This window comes from Agelaius phoeniceus, chromosome 4 (genome assembly GCF_051311805.1).
Source record: "Agelaius phoeniceus isolate bAgePho1 chromosome 4, bAgePho1.hap1, whole genome shotgun sequence".
Taxonomy (NCBI): Eukaryota; Metazoa; Chordata; class Aves; order Passeriformes; family Icteridae; genus Agelaius; species Agelaius phoeniceus.
The window spans coordinates 65,673,225-65,689,765 of record NC_135268.1 but is presented as its reverse complement, the minus strand read 5'-3'; the positions used below and the strand labels follow the sequence as shown (position 1 = coordinate 65,689,765).

The 16,541-nt window shown below is 42.8% G+C and overlaps 2 protein-coding genes across 5 annotated transcripts in view; one reads left to right on the top strand and one right to left on the bottom strand.

Moving 5' to 3' along the window:
• The window catches only part of ZFYVE28 (zinc finger FYVE-type containing 28), a 145,865-nt gene extending 130,567 nt beyond the window's left edge, over window positions 1-15,298 (bottom strand). For all 4 annotated transcript variants that reach the window (XM_054632897.2, XM_054632898.2, XM_054632900.2 and 1 more), the window contains exon 1: window positions 15,004-15,298. In XM_054632897.2, the coding sequence (XP_054488872.2) occupies window positions 15,004-15,042 (39 nt within the window). In that variant the 5' untranslated portion in view covers window positions 15,043-15,298. The remainder of the gene's footprint in view (window positions 1-15,003) is intronic.
• A 437-nt stretch (window positions 15,299-15,735) lies between these two features.
• CFAP99 (cilia and flagella associated protein 99) overlaps window positions 15,736-16,541 on the top strand; it is a 54,599-nt gene continuing 53,793 nt past the window's right edge. The window contains exon 1 of the mRNA XM_054633430.2: window positions 15,736-15,952. Coding sequence (XP_054489405.2) covers window positions 15,859-15,952 — 94 coding nt within the window. The 5' untranslated portion in view covers window positions 15,736-15,858. The remainder of the gene's footprint in view (window positions 15,953-16,541) is intronic.

The window sequence follows — 16,541 nt, the reverse complement described above, 5'->3', positions numbered from 1 at the left end:
CAATATTACAAAAGATTCAATTTCACAGACGAACTTTATTGAGTTGCTGTTGCCAAGAGTAATCCCACTTCTCTCAGTCCTCCAGCCCCAGCCCTGCACACCTGGCTGGCACTCAGCTCTTGGATGAGAACAGCTCATCTGGCCCTTCACTGTCAAACTGATTTAACCAGCAAATGTGGGGGGAGAAGATTTCCAAGGGGCAAAAAGAGGAGTGGGAGAGAGTTCAGTTCTCCTTACACTTGTCCAAACTGCTTTCTTCCAGGCTGAGTCAGCTCACAAGGGCTCCAACAAATGCCAAAGCTGGAGGAACAGTGGGGAAGAGGCCAGAAATGGTCACAGTGCTGCCAGGCTGGTTTAGATTGGCACTGGGAGTTGGAAGGGAACCAGTTACAAATGCAGAGCAATAGGTTGTCCAAAGAGATGGTGAAAACCACTTTTGCCAAATTTGAAGAAGAGGTCAGCAACAGGCCCTTGCACCCCAGGGGCAGCAGTGCATCCTGAGCACTGCTGGCAAGGAGGAGGAGGTCAGCCTGCCTTCCAGTCAGGACTAGGGAGGCATCTGGAGGGCTGGGTCCAGCTCTGGACCTCCTAGGAAAGGAATGGCATAGACATACTGGAGAGAGTTCATCTAAAGGTGATGATTTTGGCCTAGAAACATCTGTCATGCTAGGACAGAAGTAGAACACATCAGCCTGGAGAAAGCCCAGAGTGGATCTTATCAATGTGTATAAATATCAGATGGGAAGATGGAAAGAATACTCATAGACTTGTGGTGATACCTAGTGAGAGCAAAAGAGGCAGTGGATACGAACTGAAATATGAGAAATTTCATGCAAACATCAGGAAATGCATTTTTACTCTAAAGGTGACTGAGCAGGGTCACAGGCTGCTCAGAGAGGTTGTGGAGTCTCCATCTTTAGAGGCATTTGAAACCTGACTAGACCTGGCCCTGAAAAGCCAAGGGGCATGGACTAGACAATTTTAACAGGTCTGTCCCAATATCACCCTCTACCCAGTTCTGTGATTATAATAGCTACAAATCATCTATCATGTGCAAAAAGCTATGATAGTATCACCCAAAACCAGGCAATTCCACAGACATAAAGAATTCCTATATGCTTCATTAGGTATCATGACAATATCCTGAATGAATCCTTGAAACATATTGAAGGAACACGAAGGCTTGCATGATCCTGGTATAAATACTATGACTGATTTAGTAAAAAATGGCAAGAATTAAATTTCTGTTGCACATTAGAAGAGCATTCACCTATGAAAACAACTCACATGCTCAGGGTTCAGCTGTGTAGTCTCATGCCTTACCACACTCTTGTGCAAACTACAGCAGCTCACACCAAGGAGGGTCAGACTGTCCAACAACAAATTAGAGAAAACCCAAACATTTGCAAAAAGGCCACTGGAAATACATTTGGTCACTTCTTTCCCAACTGACCTGCAGCAATACCCCAGCAGCATGACACCAGCAATGAGCCTGTTGCTGAACATGGAGCTGTGACATGACTCACAGGTTACCAAATCCTGCAAACTTGAGATCACAAGTCATCAAACTGGCAGCTCAAAAGGCAGCACTTCTTAAGCTTTTCTCCTCAATTTGTTAAATAGCATTATAACTTGCCTGTCACACAGATCTAATTCTCACACCATTCCCACTGGACATTCTACTTTTCAGTCTGAACTTCAATGAACCTACAGCAACTGCTGAGAGTTTTCTTTTCAGGAGAGGTGCAGTAGGATAACAGACACAAAAGGTCTACAACATGCTAATTAATTCTTTTCCCTACAGATCTACTATCATACTTTGATGGGCCTCGAGAGCAGCATAAAGAACCCAGATACTTAACTTTTCTTTTTGAATATTCATTCCATTAATCTATCACCAGAAATGTACAAAGCTCATTTAAATATTATTATGAGGCTGCAGAGGGTGCTCCAACACTGCTTAATAGACAGTTTCTATTCAATCCCATATTCCTCAGCAAATCCCTCACTGAAACAATTAGGATTTGGCAGTTAGGAACACACTTCCCTTCACCTTGTTTTATCCAGAGAGAAAAGTGACAAGAACCACAAAAGAAATTCTCCTCCCCACACCAACATAAGGTGTTACCAGTGGAGATAGCAGCAGGAATGCAGCCCTTCCCCACCACATTGCCTTCTTCCTGCACCTAACTGCTCCACATGGATCTCATGGACTGGGGACCAGGGAAAGCAGGCACACAGAAATGGAAACACATTATGGAATATCATCCTCCATATTGCTTTTAAGTTGCTCAAGCAAATAACCTCCCTAGAAGCAGCTCCTGCTGCTTTAAGAGTTGCTCCTCAAGAACAGTAAAACTTTCAGCTCTTTTTGTGACCACTGAGTGCCACTATGAAGTGGTGCAGTGCCACTCAGTGCAGAATGCAGTGGCTTGTGCAGGTACTGCTTGCTTTACTGGAGAGGTGGGGGCAGGACTCTACAAAGTAAGAGTACCTCTATTTGTGTATCCCAGATGTGACTTTTTTATTTAGCTGTGCAGGAGTTTTATTTGCTAGCTTTCAAAATACAAAGTACAAGGAAAAAAAAAGGAGAAAAACTACTTTTGGTTAAAATTAACAAGGATTTGTATTCTCCTCTTTCTTACAGTTTTCTAAATCTCATTACAGTAAGCACACAGTGAAAAATATTACAGTATCTGACAATAGTGTCACTTCAATATATTAATTCTGAGCCAGCTGATGAAAATTAAATAGAGGAAACACTTTTAAAGTATTTAACATTTTTTAATGTTTAAATAGTGTAATTAGCCAATCTTTTGCTCTACTGGTTCCAAGCCCAAAATTAACAAGTTATAGGTTTGATAATTCACATATGGAACTTGAAACAGAGAACAGATATGCCAAATTCACAGTAAGCATTCACCACATACCTTCCAGCTCTTTTTGGTAAGAACAGCTAGCTCAAAGCACCATGCAGTTCAAGAATGAAAATCTTGTCCTTTGCATAAATATCACTGCCTTGCCCTGCCACTCCTGCAGAGGTTTGCTTCCAACATGTGCTACCTGTGCCTCTAACACTGCAAGATTACTTGCAGTAACCTTTTATACAAGATCTGCACCTTAATGTCACCTAAAATTAACTTTGGGTGAGCCTATTTTATGCTAAAGAATTGAATGAGAAGCCCAACTCTCAGTCCCACATGACTTCACCTGGGTTTCAGACTGGCCTCTGTGTTACAGAAATTAACACCTTCCATACAAAACATGGAGCAATAGAACTGGTGCAATTTGGGTTGGGGTAGTGTTTTACCAGTATTTAAATTGCAAGTAGAACATAAACCAGAAGCCCTAAAGACACTGAAGGTGCAGCTCCACAGCTGGTACAAGGGAATATAAAGACCATCCTGCCACCAAAGGAGTTCATGCTGCCCCCTCCCCAGTTAAGCTGTAACTGAGCCTGTAAAACTATATAAAAAAAGGAAGGAAGTTTCCACCTGTCCTAGAAAGATGATACAATCTAGCAAGACACAGCTAAATAATTTCCAACACCAGCATCAGGGAGGTAAGACAGGAGCACATGTCTGCAAGCTGAAAAACCAGCTGGGCACCAGCAGCATTTCTGCATTTTCATTACTGTCCTGGTTGACTTAAAATTCACAAGGGGAGAGCACAAAAATTCTTGATGAGAGTCAGGTATCCTGGACACTGGAGACAGGCAAATATGGCAAATATGCCTCTCTTTGCTCTGAAGTGATCACTACTGCACTAATACATTTGACCATATCTTATTTTACAGAAAATTTCAGTCATTGCAATAGAAAAGTTATCTAATAGGCAGTAAAAGGAGGGAGTAATAAATAGTTGTAGCAACAGGGTTCAAGTAATCAGACAGTAACTAAAATCCACATCCTATCATAAGTTTGCAAGAACAGGTTCAAAGGTTAAGATCAATCATTACTTATAAAACTTTTATCCCACACTGTAAAGCCTGTTTACAGCACAGGTACCAGCACTTAGCATCTAATTCCTGCATTCCTAAAATGCAGCATTACATCAGTAACTTGATTTCACAAAGAGAAAACAAAAAATAAAATCTGGAAGTAAAAGGCCCCACCTCAGTTGAGGACTCACACCCTCCAAATTACAGAAGCATTTTAGTGGAAGGAAAGCCTTTTTTTTTTTTTCCCCTCAGAAGTTCTGCAAGTCCATATACACCAGAGATGCTACCACGAGGGGGAGATGAGAAAGACAGAACTAACTGGAGGGATGGCTAGTGAGGAATCATTTTAACCATGACTAATTAACAGTTGAAAATCACCATTACCTATCTCCCATATGTTCTCATTTGTAAGGAGGAGTTGGACACTAAATCTAAACATATGGCAACAGTAAGTTGCACTCCAATCTTTGAATAGCAAAGTACATACAATCTGCTCTATTGCTTCAGCTGTAAAATGATATTGCAGGGTAACCTAAAAGGAAAAATCCTCTCATAAAAAGCACTGGATAGAAAGAAGTGGCAAATAAAGAATAAAATGGCTGAGAAACACCCAAATTGAGCTTTTCTGGCTAGTTTGGCTATTGACCTACATTTAGGGCACCAAATAACCCCTTCTCACTTCATGCCTCAGTCCCCATTTCAGAGACAGGAAGCGTGACTATTTGTATTTGAAAGATGCACAGATGATATCCAAGTTTTGGCTCACACACACACAACATGCAGGCACATGTGGATATGCACAGACTGAGAAATAACTGTAAAAAGAGCTGGAACCAACCTCACAGTGTTTCACTGCTTGACCTGACTGATAACAAATGACTCTGGGCTTAAACAAAAATTGTGCTTATCTTTCCTACAGTAAAACTAATGTTACCAGGAGAAAGTTTGTCACCTCTTAACTCTTCAGGATTACTCATGAATTATTGTCTTACATAGCATATGATTTCTAAAATACAGATTTCTACCAGACATTTCTAAATTAATCAAAAAGCTAATCAAGCTCATCAAATGCACTGCACAAGTCAGATATTTTTTTAGGTTGTCTTTTATACAATAGACAACCTCTTTGTTTCACACAGGAAATAAACACAATGAGGCACCTGCAATTCACCAACACTACTGTGTTAATATCACAACAGTAGATTATATATCCATGAAGACTGATATACATATATTACACCAAGAAATTAACAGAACATTTCTAATGCAGAGCAAAACATGATTTTAATGTTTTCATACAGAAAAGGATGTATTCTAAAGATTCATTAATTTTTGAAAAAAATGCATCCCAGTTCCATATCTAAAATAAGTTCAAAATTCAGAAGCAAGAGTTGTTCTAACATTAACTTACTGGTTTATTGTATCAATTATACACAGGACTGTCTACTATGAAACTGCCAAATAGTAACTCTCAAATTTCAATAGAAAAAGAAATAAACTGGAAAACAGTTACAACCTAAGACTAAGGCTTCCTGAAATAAACTAATTGTCAAAAGAAACAATGTGGCAAATTAATTGAGAAAATCTAACTTTAAAAATCACTGGACAAAAAAAAAATTGCCAACAGAATCCAGACTCTATTTAAGAGATAAATGCCTAAATGCCCAATAAGAAGCCTTGCTTCCTTGTCTCCTCTAGTGAAAGAAGTGAAGAGAAAAAAGCCTACTGCCTTTCTGCTTCAGTCCCTGTCTTCCTACTGCCACCACCACTATCAGGTCTAGTATCTGTCAAGTATCCTGACTGAATTGAAGGAGGAAAGAAATTTATAGCAGGTCTGCAATTATGCACAAAACCCCACCAAAAAATCTAGGTGGAAGTAATGTTAGGGAAACAGAAAACACTGCAAGCAGTAAACAAAACTTTTGGACACAAGGGTATGATATAGCCTAGGGGAAAATATTAAGAAGAAACCAACAAAAATTTTAAAACCAAATAACAGCAAAGCAAACAAAAAAAACCAGCCACAAAAACCAGTCTTACTGCAAATGAGAATACTTGCTGTGGATATAATATTCTCTTCAAATATACTCAGTCAGCTGCTTCAACAAAACCATTAACAAAGGAATTATCAAAATACAATCAAACTACCAAAGATACCCTTCCATTAAATAACTCCAGAACACCACCACAACAGCTGAAACCAGGCTCTCCAACATGAACACATCAGTTCTCAACCACTTCAATACAAAGAAAACACCAGCCAAATTAACAATTAACACCAGTGAGCACCTGTCAGTGCACAATAAGCACTATTTAACATATGGCCTCTTCCAATTATTTCCTGCTGATCACGACATAACTTCCTTATGCTCAACTTTTTACAATAAAAAGTAAGATAGCTGTGCAGTGCACAGAAGACCATTCCTCAAAAGAAAACACTGCTACCTATGGTCTTGAGAACAAACCTTTAGATCCAGCCAAACTCTCCACCATGAACATTCATATCAAAGAGAAACAGACTTAAAGAAAAATCACTGCAATCAAAATTGCAGACACACCAACAAGGCCTGTGTGTACACTTGGAACGGGCACCCATGGCACCACATGTCCTCATGTAACCACCACTCATCACCAAGGGATACAGCAAAAGCTAGCTGCCATTCCCATTTCATCTCTTACACCTTAGTGAGGACCTGCAAGATTCCTTAAAACACACAGCAAAATAAATCACAGGTTCCAGATGAGATTTGAAAGCCCTTTGCATTTTTGCCTGTTCCTTACATCATACTAACTCCTCCTTATTTTGTAAGGGCTTCCATCCATCCTGCACCATAAAATGACATCAACTCCATCAAGACATTTTTGTTAGGCTGTTGACTAGACCAGATGTCCTGGTCCAGCTTTACAAAAAATACTTAGAAAAAAACATTAAATATCTAGCAATGCAGACATCCACTCTCTATAAAGGCATCTTGAAAATAAAGTAAAAAGCAGACAGAGCTTTGAGAGGATTTGGAAGGTTTTACAGGAAGAATGCTGGTATGTTCTCATTTGTATGCTAAGAGCACACAGACTTCAACAACTGGACCAGCACAAAAAGGTAAAACTTCTGCCTGGAGATTGGTGCTTACAGAAGGAGAATTAGACAAAGAGACATTACTATGAGAGCCCACATCATTCATTAAAAAGGTTATTAGATTACAAACATCCAAAAGCCATTTCCAGACAAACACTCAAGACCTCTTTCAAGCTCAAGTCGTTTCTTGGTAGGAAACAATAACCTGAGAAAACTGTGGTTTTGAACATCTGATGAACTTCAGAATGTCAGGAAATGTTTCCTACATTAAAAGGCTACAAAGGAAGGTGAGAATTAGAAGAATGCAAAGCAGAAATGCAGAACACCCTGAGCATCCAGTTAGTTCAGCCACCTATGATTCTCAGAGATCAAAGTGCCCCTTGATGACAGGAATTAACACATTCCAGCATAAACATCACCCTGATTTAAATTAACCTGTGTTCTGTTTCAAAATAAAGAGCAGGCATTTTGAAAGAGCAGGAGAGTCATCCCCCCTTTTTCCTCTTTCAAACTATTTTTCTTCCATTTCTATGCCAAATCTTTTCTTCAACCCATCTTCTTCACCTGTCTCCTCCAGTTTCTTTTCCCCCAGTTGCTTCCCTTTCATTCATTCATTCACCCAGAATGGTGTACCCAGTACTGATGTGATGCCCACTCTTACATTATTCATTCTGAATGGTTATCAAGTATGAATAAAGACCCTACAAGAGAAGAAAAACAAGTTTGTGGCCTACCAAGACTAAACAAAGTGGAGGCACAACTCGGCTCCTGTTGCTCAGCTTTTCAGGGCATCTTATTCCTAAACAGTATCAAAAACAGTAACAGCAATGGAGGAGAGGGTGGTGAATGTAAAGGGACCAGAGGAAGAACCATCATTTATGGGATCAGGAAGGTCAAGAGGAATTGTCAGGCTAGAGGCCTAAATAGTAATGCAAAAAAGCCACTGAGTACTGGAGTGACAAGCAGGAAAACCCTACAGGCTGCAGGGCAGAACAGACAAACAGGATGTTGTAAGCCTGACCCTCGTCACCAAAACAAATAAGAGCGAGACCTTACAGTCACTCCAGCAAGGCACACTGAGCCAGGAATACATTATAGTTAAGCTGTCCAAACATTCTATCTCCCAAAAAAACCTCATTCTTGGCTCCACCCTAAATCTAGACTTCCAGAAAATGCATTACAACTTCTGTCACTCACCTGTTTTCAAGGAGCAGGCAGCTGACACTGCCTCAAAGGAAAAGCATATCCTAGGTTAGTTATTATCTGGTGGACTGAGCTGGCCACCAGAGCCAGGCTCAGTGCTTTGCTTGAGCTGACTTAGGGGCAGCCCCAGTTTCAGGGATTCAAGAGCCTCAGCCAGCAGGGAATGCAGCAGCTCCCTTCCTGCAGGGGCACATGGCCATCACACCTGGGATCCCAGCTGGTCATCTGAGATACAATGAATTGTTTTCATCTTGAACTTACTCAATATTCCAACTAAGACTCAGCTGAGAACAGGTAAGACAGACTCAAATTTAGCATCATCCTCCAGTAAAACAATCAAGCTGGAGAAACTTGCTCTTTCACATGCACTGTGAAGGTGGGTCAGTCTTCAAATGTGAGCCAAATAAACATACACAGCCTTCAATTAATTTATTTTTAACACCATTATTTAAAAATAGTTTTACTGAATTAATTTAAGTCAATGTTGCCAGCACAACTGCCAGGAAAGTAGATCATCATAACTATTAAAGCAGTTACATGCAGCACATCAACAGCATTTGCACTGTTTATTTTTCAGTTAGTTCAGTAAGAAAATGTTCTACTGTGGTCCAGGGCTGAGGATACTCTTAGTGGGAGTTTTTTTGTCATTTCTCTGAAATAACCTAGGACAAATGCATTGTGATTTCTAAGAAATAATTTTTTTCTAAATTCTTTTAAGTACCATCACATTGTGGGAGGAGAACAACAGAATCTAAACATCCAAATCAGGTTTCCGGGAGAAACACCAGAGGATGAGTCTGCAGGACAAGGGACACATTAGGTAACACCACTGACTGTCTGAAAATGTTCTAAAGAAAATGTTCACTCCACTGGAATCAAACTCAGCTTTAAGCACTGAGAAACCAGCAGTCGTGGAGATCAGAAATATGAATGAATTGAAAAATTATTAGTCATTTAAAAGAAACAACTTAATGAGCTGTTGAATCATAAGAGCACAATCTATAGCTCAACAAACTCCTGTGCTGCAGACTACCAAACTTTTTAAAAGAGCCCAGAAGAAACAGCAGTTTTCATTCATCTCTTCCTTGTCCCTGGGCATCTGCTGCGGGACAGAGAAAGAGAGAACCACCAGACATTACACCAGGCTAGATGGACCCTGGATCTGATACATTTTGATGCTGCTCACAGCAATCCACATCAAAAAAATAATTTCACAAGGTACAAATACATTTCACATCAGAGTCATTAAAAACAAACAAGCAATTCTCTTAGACAATTGCAATAGCTGCCTCCTTCCCTTTTTCAGCTACAGGTAAACCAAGGCTAAGAAACAATAGGACTGCAGGTAATTGTCTTGATTTAGCTGCAGTGCTACAATACATCAGCAAAGAATTATTAGCTCCCACACTTGTGTTCAAACCACTAGATGGTGCTTCTAAAATGAAGCAATTCAATATGCAAAACTCTGAATAATGCATGATGATTTATAAGTTACCTTCCTCGGGATTGTTATCAATAACACTGATTAATGTAGTTAAATAGCTGCAGACTCTGATCAGAGAGGGGCAACAAGAATAATTACACAGATAAGTGAGATCAAAGAGCTGATCATTAAAACAGTAACTTTTCAAGAACCCAGTAACAGCTGTTTTCTCAAGTAAGAAAAACTCCTCAATCTTCTGTCTTGCAAAGTCATTAGTTGCTAATATAAATATTACACTAAATAATAAATTTTGTTCACAGACTGCTGTGCCCAAAGGTTTTGAATACTGTATGGCAGCAGTCAAATGAAAGTAAGTTATAAATAGCTTTTACCTGTTCTTTCCCTGCTCATTCTCAGACATTTTCCCAAGAATAAACTTGCTCTAATTCTCTTCTGTGAACAGCAAACCTTTCACTTTTAAGATTTGGAAATTATAGCTAAAATAAGATGCTAGCTGCTTTCCATCAATCACTGGGGAATTATCCTTCCTTTTTTATTCACTCCCCCAAACTTGTATCAATAGTTGCTTGACAATTCCAGCAGCTTTGTTCTTTTTCATTTCTGACCATTTCCATCCATTTAAATGCTGCTCAAAATAATTCTCTCTCCTCCTGCATCTCATTCTACCGACCCAATTTTAAAAATGCTTTTTGTATTTTGTTAAGCACAGTTAACTGTATTTTTTTACTACCTTCCATCCTTCTAACAAACTTTGATTCATATTTAAAATCCCTTTTTCCACTTACAATCTTTTCCTACAAAAAATCCAGCAAACATCTTTCTTCTCATACAATTAAAAAAAACAAATCAGCTATTTCCTATTGTATTCCCCATCTTTTACTTTTTGGAGTCAGCTCTGCCACTAAGTAACCCTGACAAGGTTGCTGAGGAAGATTACTTTGTGAAGTTTTTGATGTTCAACATTCACCTAGGATTTCTAGGACTTTTTTTCTTTCTTTTTTTTTTTTTTTTTGAGCACTCCTCCTTGTACAAAGGAATACAGAATCTCCTAGAGGTTATTTGGCTATTTTTGAGTTTTGCCACTGGCTCTCACTTTTCTACTTTAAGTGATTGCTCTAGATTCACTAGGCATACTCTCTTCATCTTGCTTGCTTGTTCCAAGATACCCTTTTACTATCTATTAAGCTTTTTCTTAAATTAGCCTACCTATCTGCTGTTTCAAGTCCTTTAACAACTATTAGCAGCAACAATTATTACTAGCTATGGTTAACTTTCATAGAAATATAGCTAAAAAGAACCTTAAAAATGATATAAGAAAAAGGCACTATGCACAGACATAGAAACAAGCCTCCTCCAAGTACCTGCCATTCCACTTAGCCCTAAATGCTATTTCTGCTCACAGAGCACCACTGCAGACACACATTAACAGGCAGCAAGAACCTCTTGAAGAGGTATCTGCTAACCCAGCTGCAGAAAGTAATTATCAGATTTAAGAAACCCACGAACAATATTTCAGAACAAACACATGGGAAGAAAGCAACTACAGTTCTCAGCATCTCAAGCACTCCAGGGGGAGAAGATGCTCAGCCTCTGAAGGGTGTGAAAGAGCTGTGCTGAGTACCCACTTGTCAGGAAGTGCTCACTCCTAGCTACAAGTTGGGGCCATTTCCTGAACCCACCTTCACATCCCCACGAGAGTTAGAGAGCCTTTGATTTACAGCAGGCACTGAGGCCACAGCTGCACTTTGGTCAGTCTTAGACGAGGGGATGTTAAAAACCACACCTACAAAACCTCCAGACTTTATGCATATTTTGTGAGCATCCTTTAACTGGAGCTAGGCATTCACAAAGCAGTAGCTTTACTACCAACAATTACAGATTGGGACTCACTTACAGGAACATAAGAAATTCTTTACCTTAACTGCTTGAAGTTCACATTTACTATGTGAAAGAAACTAGGAGCAAAAAAACTCAGACATATAAACACCAAATAAGCAATATTTTTAAAATAAAAATATGAAAAATAAACAGACACTGAAGATGTTTCAGTCTGTTATGTTAAACAGATTAAAAAACATATTCAAGTTGTGGTTAGAGACAGACTTTTTTTCTCCCCATCATACACAAAACAGCTCTTTCAAAATATCAATAAACATGAGCTCAATTCAAAGCAGGTACCCCTGTGAGCTAGTTACCCACGCATTTTTCAAGCTAGTCTCCAGATTTAAGCAGCAGCATTCACAGAAATTGTTCTGAATTCTTTGGACCTCAAATGCATTTCAAAGCTCTGCAAAAGCAGCCCAGTTCTGTATTTTGGCTGGACGCTCAGATCTGCCTGGGAGCAGGCTCTGACCAGACACCTGTGGAATGCTCCAGCAGGTACAAGATAAGAAATTCCCTGAAGTGGCAGGGAACATTTCTATTCTATCTGTGCACAGACAAATAACTTGATTTAGACAGGATCATTCTTTTGTCTCAGGAAGGTGGTGATGCTGGGAAGCCTGCAGTGTCCTGAGGAGGTCAAACATAGAGTAACTATTGTTCCACATGTGCTGCAATTCATGAACACCACTGCTTCAAATCACCCCTCAGCAAAAGTGTTCAGAGGCAAACACCATCCTCCCTCCAAACACTTAAAAAGGCATTGAATCCACAGTCCCCAAAAGCAAAACATATATTACAGACAACACTTTAAAAATTAAACAACAATCAATGTGGCACAGGAGGCTGGAAACAAAAACCTTGACTCTGCTCTGTCTCCAATACATCAGTTAAAAGTCTGCCTCCCAGCAGCTCTACAGATCACGTCACTGCTATTTATTTCATTCTCTGCTTCCCTCCACCACTGGCACTTGATGGGGTTTGTTAGAATCTGGCAGCTCAGCATACCTGAGGAACAGAGCTGGGCAGGAAGAGCACTGACTGAACGAGGATCCAGGCAAGTCGTGCTGCTCTCGTGACACGCTCCCAACATTAGTCAAGACTTTCCACTTCCTACACCCACATTTTCTCTGCCATTCTTGGTATGTTCAAACAGAGGCAGCAGTTACCAAGTAAATATCCTTGCCTGGATGCAGGTCCTGCATCTTGCAGTAATGATTACCCCAAGACTTTTACAATTCCACCTTGTTATGCACTCTGCTCTATTCCATTTCCTTGTCTTCACCATTTAAAAAGCTGAATTAATTTACATATTTTGGGGCTGTGTTTTTTCAGGGATGAATTATGAAATAGTTCCCCTAGGATTAAGCTAAACCATATATTCAGGTTTCTGAGCAGGCTGTACTAAGAATTTGCTGCACTCTGATATCATCCCACCCCTCACCTTCAAAAGAACCTCTGAATGGTCATCAAAGCTCTGGGTAAATGTCCAGTGGTGCCAAAATCTGCTGCCATGCAGAGGTCCTATTATATGGCAGTAGGACCTGGAATACTTCAGAAGAATCATTCCCCATCACTGGGAGAGGCAAAACCTACCTGATAAAATGCACCTGGAGCCCATAGTGCCTAACAGCGTTACAAGCAACATAAATCCTGAGAGCTTCAACCAGAATAAGTATTCAGGAAAGTCCTTTTCAAAATGCATTACATTCAAAACAGACCCTGGAACCCACTGATCTTTTGGGAAGGCATCCTTGCAAATTCCTTTAAATAGAAAAGCAAGCAATAAACCAGGAAAGGTAGAGTCTCTACATGTGAGAGCCTCTGTCTCACCCTCTATAAAAGAAGTGCTATTCAAACCTCTGTGTATTTAATGACACGATCTACGCCCACTCAACAGCACACCAGGAAAAATTACTTTTTCTGAAGCTCTCACAATTCACCAGCAACCCATTCTGAATACCAGAACAAAAATGATGTTGCAAGCTACTGAAACTAAGAAAAACTGTTGGCAAAGGTACAAATACACAACAAAAAAGCAGTGGTGCTGGCTCTAAACCAACAGCAATAGGTGCTCCTGATTTATGAGGCCCAGTGTCATGCAACAGCTTGAAAAGTTCCTTCACCCCAGAGAAGTCCCACAGAACTTTAAGTATACATTGTTTGATACCCTGAACGCCAAATACACACCTTACATCAAAAGGAGAGTATATTAAAAAACAAGTTTTATCACAAAAATATAAAATCTCCATTAGAAAGAAAAACAATGTGAAGTCTAATGAGTTTTGTTTAAAAAAAACAGTGAAAAAAGCTATATTCACCAAGATTTCCTCAGCATTTAAGATTAACAGTATTTCTTTTTGCTCATTAACTAGTCTTCCCTTAGTCTTTCCCCTGTATAAAAGATATAAAAATAAGAAAATCCAATGAAAGTTATCGATAACTTATTACTGTATTTTTGGTTACCTAATCTCGATATTATTTCCCTTGCAGTTATTAGCAGTAATATCTGACAATTGTGTGTACTTCAGCAGTACTCAGGAGTTAGGACAACATGTAAAATCCATAAAGCCAGCATAATATGAACTTTTATTTTGCAGTATTCACTTCTGTTGTTTTTTTTTTTTTTTTTTCCCCACTGCAACACACCGGCTATAATTCAGCCAAAAGAACCGAGTGCATGGAAGGTTTACAAACTGAGACCCAACACTGACAGTAAAGCATAGAAAAAAACGACTGAGAGCGACCAACAGGAGCCAAAATTAAATCAAACACTTCAGAAAGTGAATAACGATACTGACGGCTGTAATGCCTGGACAAGAAAAAGATGCTATAGATGTTCAAAACCAGTAATGTCCTTGATTTATACGAGCCGAACATCACATGCCAGACAAGATCACCCTCCAGACAGTTGTTACTTAACTCGAGCCAGAAGATGATAATTTCAGCGCAAAGCAAACTGCGATTCTTGGATTCCTTCCAAGAATTTCAAAGCGAGAAGGGCACAAAACACTCACCTACAGAGCACCGTCCAATAAATCTCCTAACTTACCAAGTTCCCAGGTGCGCACACACAGCGCTAATGGCACAACAGGAGAGCCCGACCATCTCCGGGCTCGGGGCTGGGCGCAGCCCGCAGCGCAGCCGGGAGCGCTGCCCGGGCACGGCCGCCAGCCCAGCAGCCCCTCGGCGGTGCCGGGCAGAGCCCCGAGCCCGCCCCGGCTCGGAGCAGCCCCGCGGCCGCCGCTCTGCTTTGTCATCCCCCGCCGCAGCGGGCGCCGCGCTCCGGCCGCGGCCGCCGGGACCCGCCGAGCGCCCCTGGGCTCCGCTCGCCCCTCACGGCGCCTCCCGGCCGCGGAGCGACCCGCGGCTGCGCGCCCGGCTCCGCCGCCAACCGCGTCCCGACTTCAGCCGCGGGGTGACGCTGACCCCGGGCAGCGGCGGCGCCTCGCAACTTGCCTTGGGTTTGTACAGCCACTTTCGGAACCTGTTCATCATCACCGCGGCCGCTGACACCCCGCTGCCGCCGCCGCCACGGGAGCTGTCGGCTCCGCACCCGCGCCGCTCACAGGAGCGAGGCGAGCGGTGCCCCTCGCTGGGAGGCTCCGCCGGGTCGCGTTTTCCTCCTGCGCCGCCGCCTGGTCCCGCGGAGCGGCCGCCGGGCGCTCCCGTCAGCGCAGGGACCGTCCGGCGGCTCCGCGCGCTCCGCGCCGCCCCGACCGCCCCCAAAACATTGCGCGGCCGGCGGCAGCGCCGCCCCACCGCGCATGCGCGACACCGCCCCCGCGCCCTCCCCTCCCCACCCAATCGGGAGGCGGGCCGGGGCGGGCCAGAGCAGTCGCCCCGCCCACCCGACTGCTCATTTGCGTAACACGCGGAGGGGGCGGGGAGACTGCGTGCCGCGCAAGCCACGCGCCGGTGACCGCCTTGTTGCAGTGGCTGCCGGGAGATGTAGTTTTCTACGGGCCGCGCTGCGCGCGTCCCCTCGGGAATCGCAGGCTCTATCTGCGCCCGCCAGCGCTGTTCGTGCCCCAGAAACCGGCGCGTCACCGACCGCTGGCTGCCGGTGAGCGGAAACACCGGGGGGAAGAGGCACTACCTCCTTGGCAACGGCAGCAAACAACCGCCTCCATCTTGTTTCCCCGCTCGTGTAGTTCCGGGTCCCCGGTCGCGCCGTTTCGCAACACTGAGGCGGGCTCGCAGCAGGACTACAGTTCCCAGCAGCCCTCGCGCTCCTTGGCAACGGCGCGCGTGGGGTCCCTGCGCCTGGAGGGACACGGACGGCACGGGCCCGGCGGGAGCGCTGGGAACGGGATGGGGAGCGCCGGGAACAGCCGGGAGCGGCAGCGGCAGCAGCGGGGACAGCCGGGAACGGCAGCGACAGCAGCGGTGCAAGGCAGATGTGGCCGTACGTGACACCTCCGGAAAGAGCCGGGTGCAATCCCCGATGCGTGCAAGTGGCGGGTGCCACGGGCAGGCTCGTGGCTCCTTCGTCCCTTTATTTTCACACAATCATGGAATCACAGAAGGGTTTGGGTAGGAAGGAACCCTAAAGTTCATCCGTCCCCATGAACGGGGATGCCCCGGCCATGGGCAGGGACACTTCTACCTCAGATTGCTCCAAGCCCATCCAGCCTGGCCTTGAGCGCTGCCAGGGATGGGGCAGCCACAGAGTCTGTGCCAGTGCCTCACCACCCTCAAGGGAAGAATTCCTCCTCAATATCTAATCTAAACCTGCTCTCTTTTAGTGTTCATATTCATTAGGGGTTTATAAGTACAATAGAAAACGTCAAGGGGGCTGTGTTACACTGTGGACAGGGTTGCTGGGCTTTGCTCCCTGAAATTTTGCCAGCCTTGGTGTCCATTTGCTAGCCCACCTCATAAGCATAACACAACTTATTTGCAGAAGGTTTTATACAATAAGTATTTAATTGTAGAGTTTTACAAGATAAGAGATAAAAAGCACCATTTCATGTTAAGGAAAATACTTGCAGTAG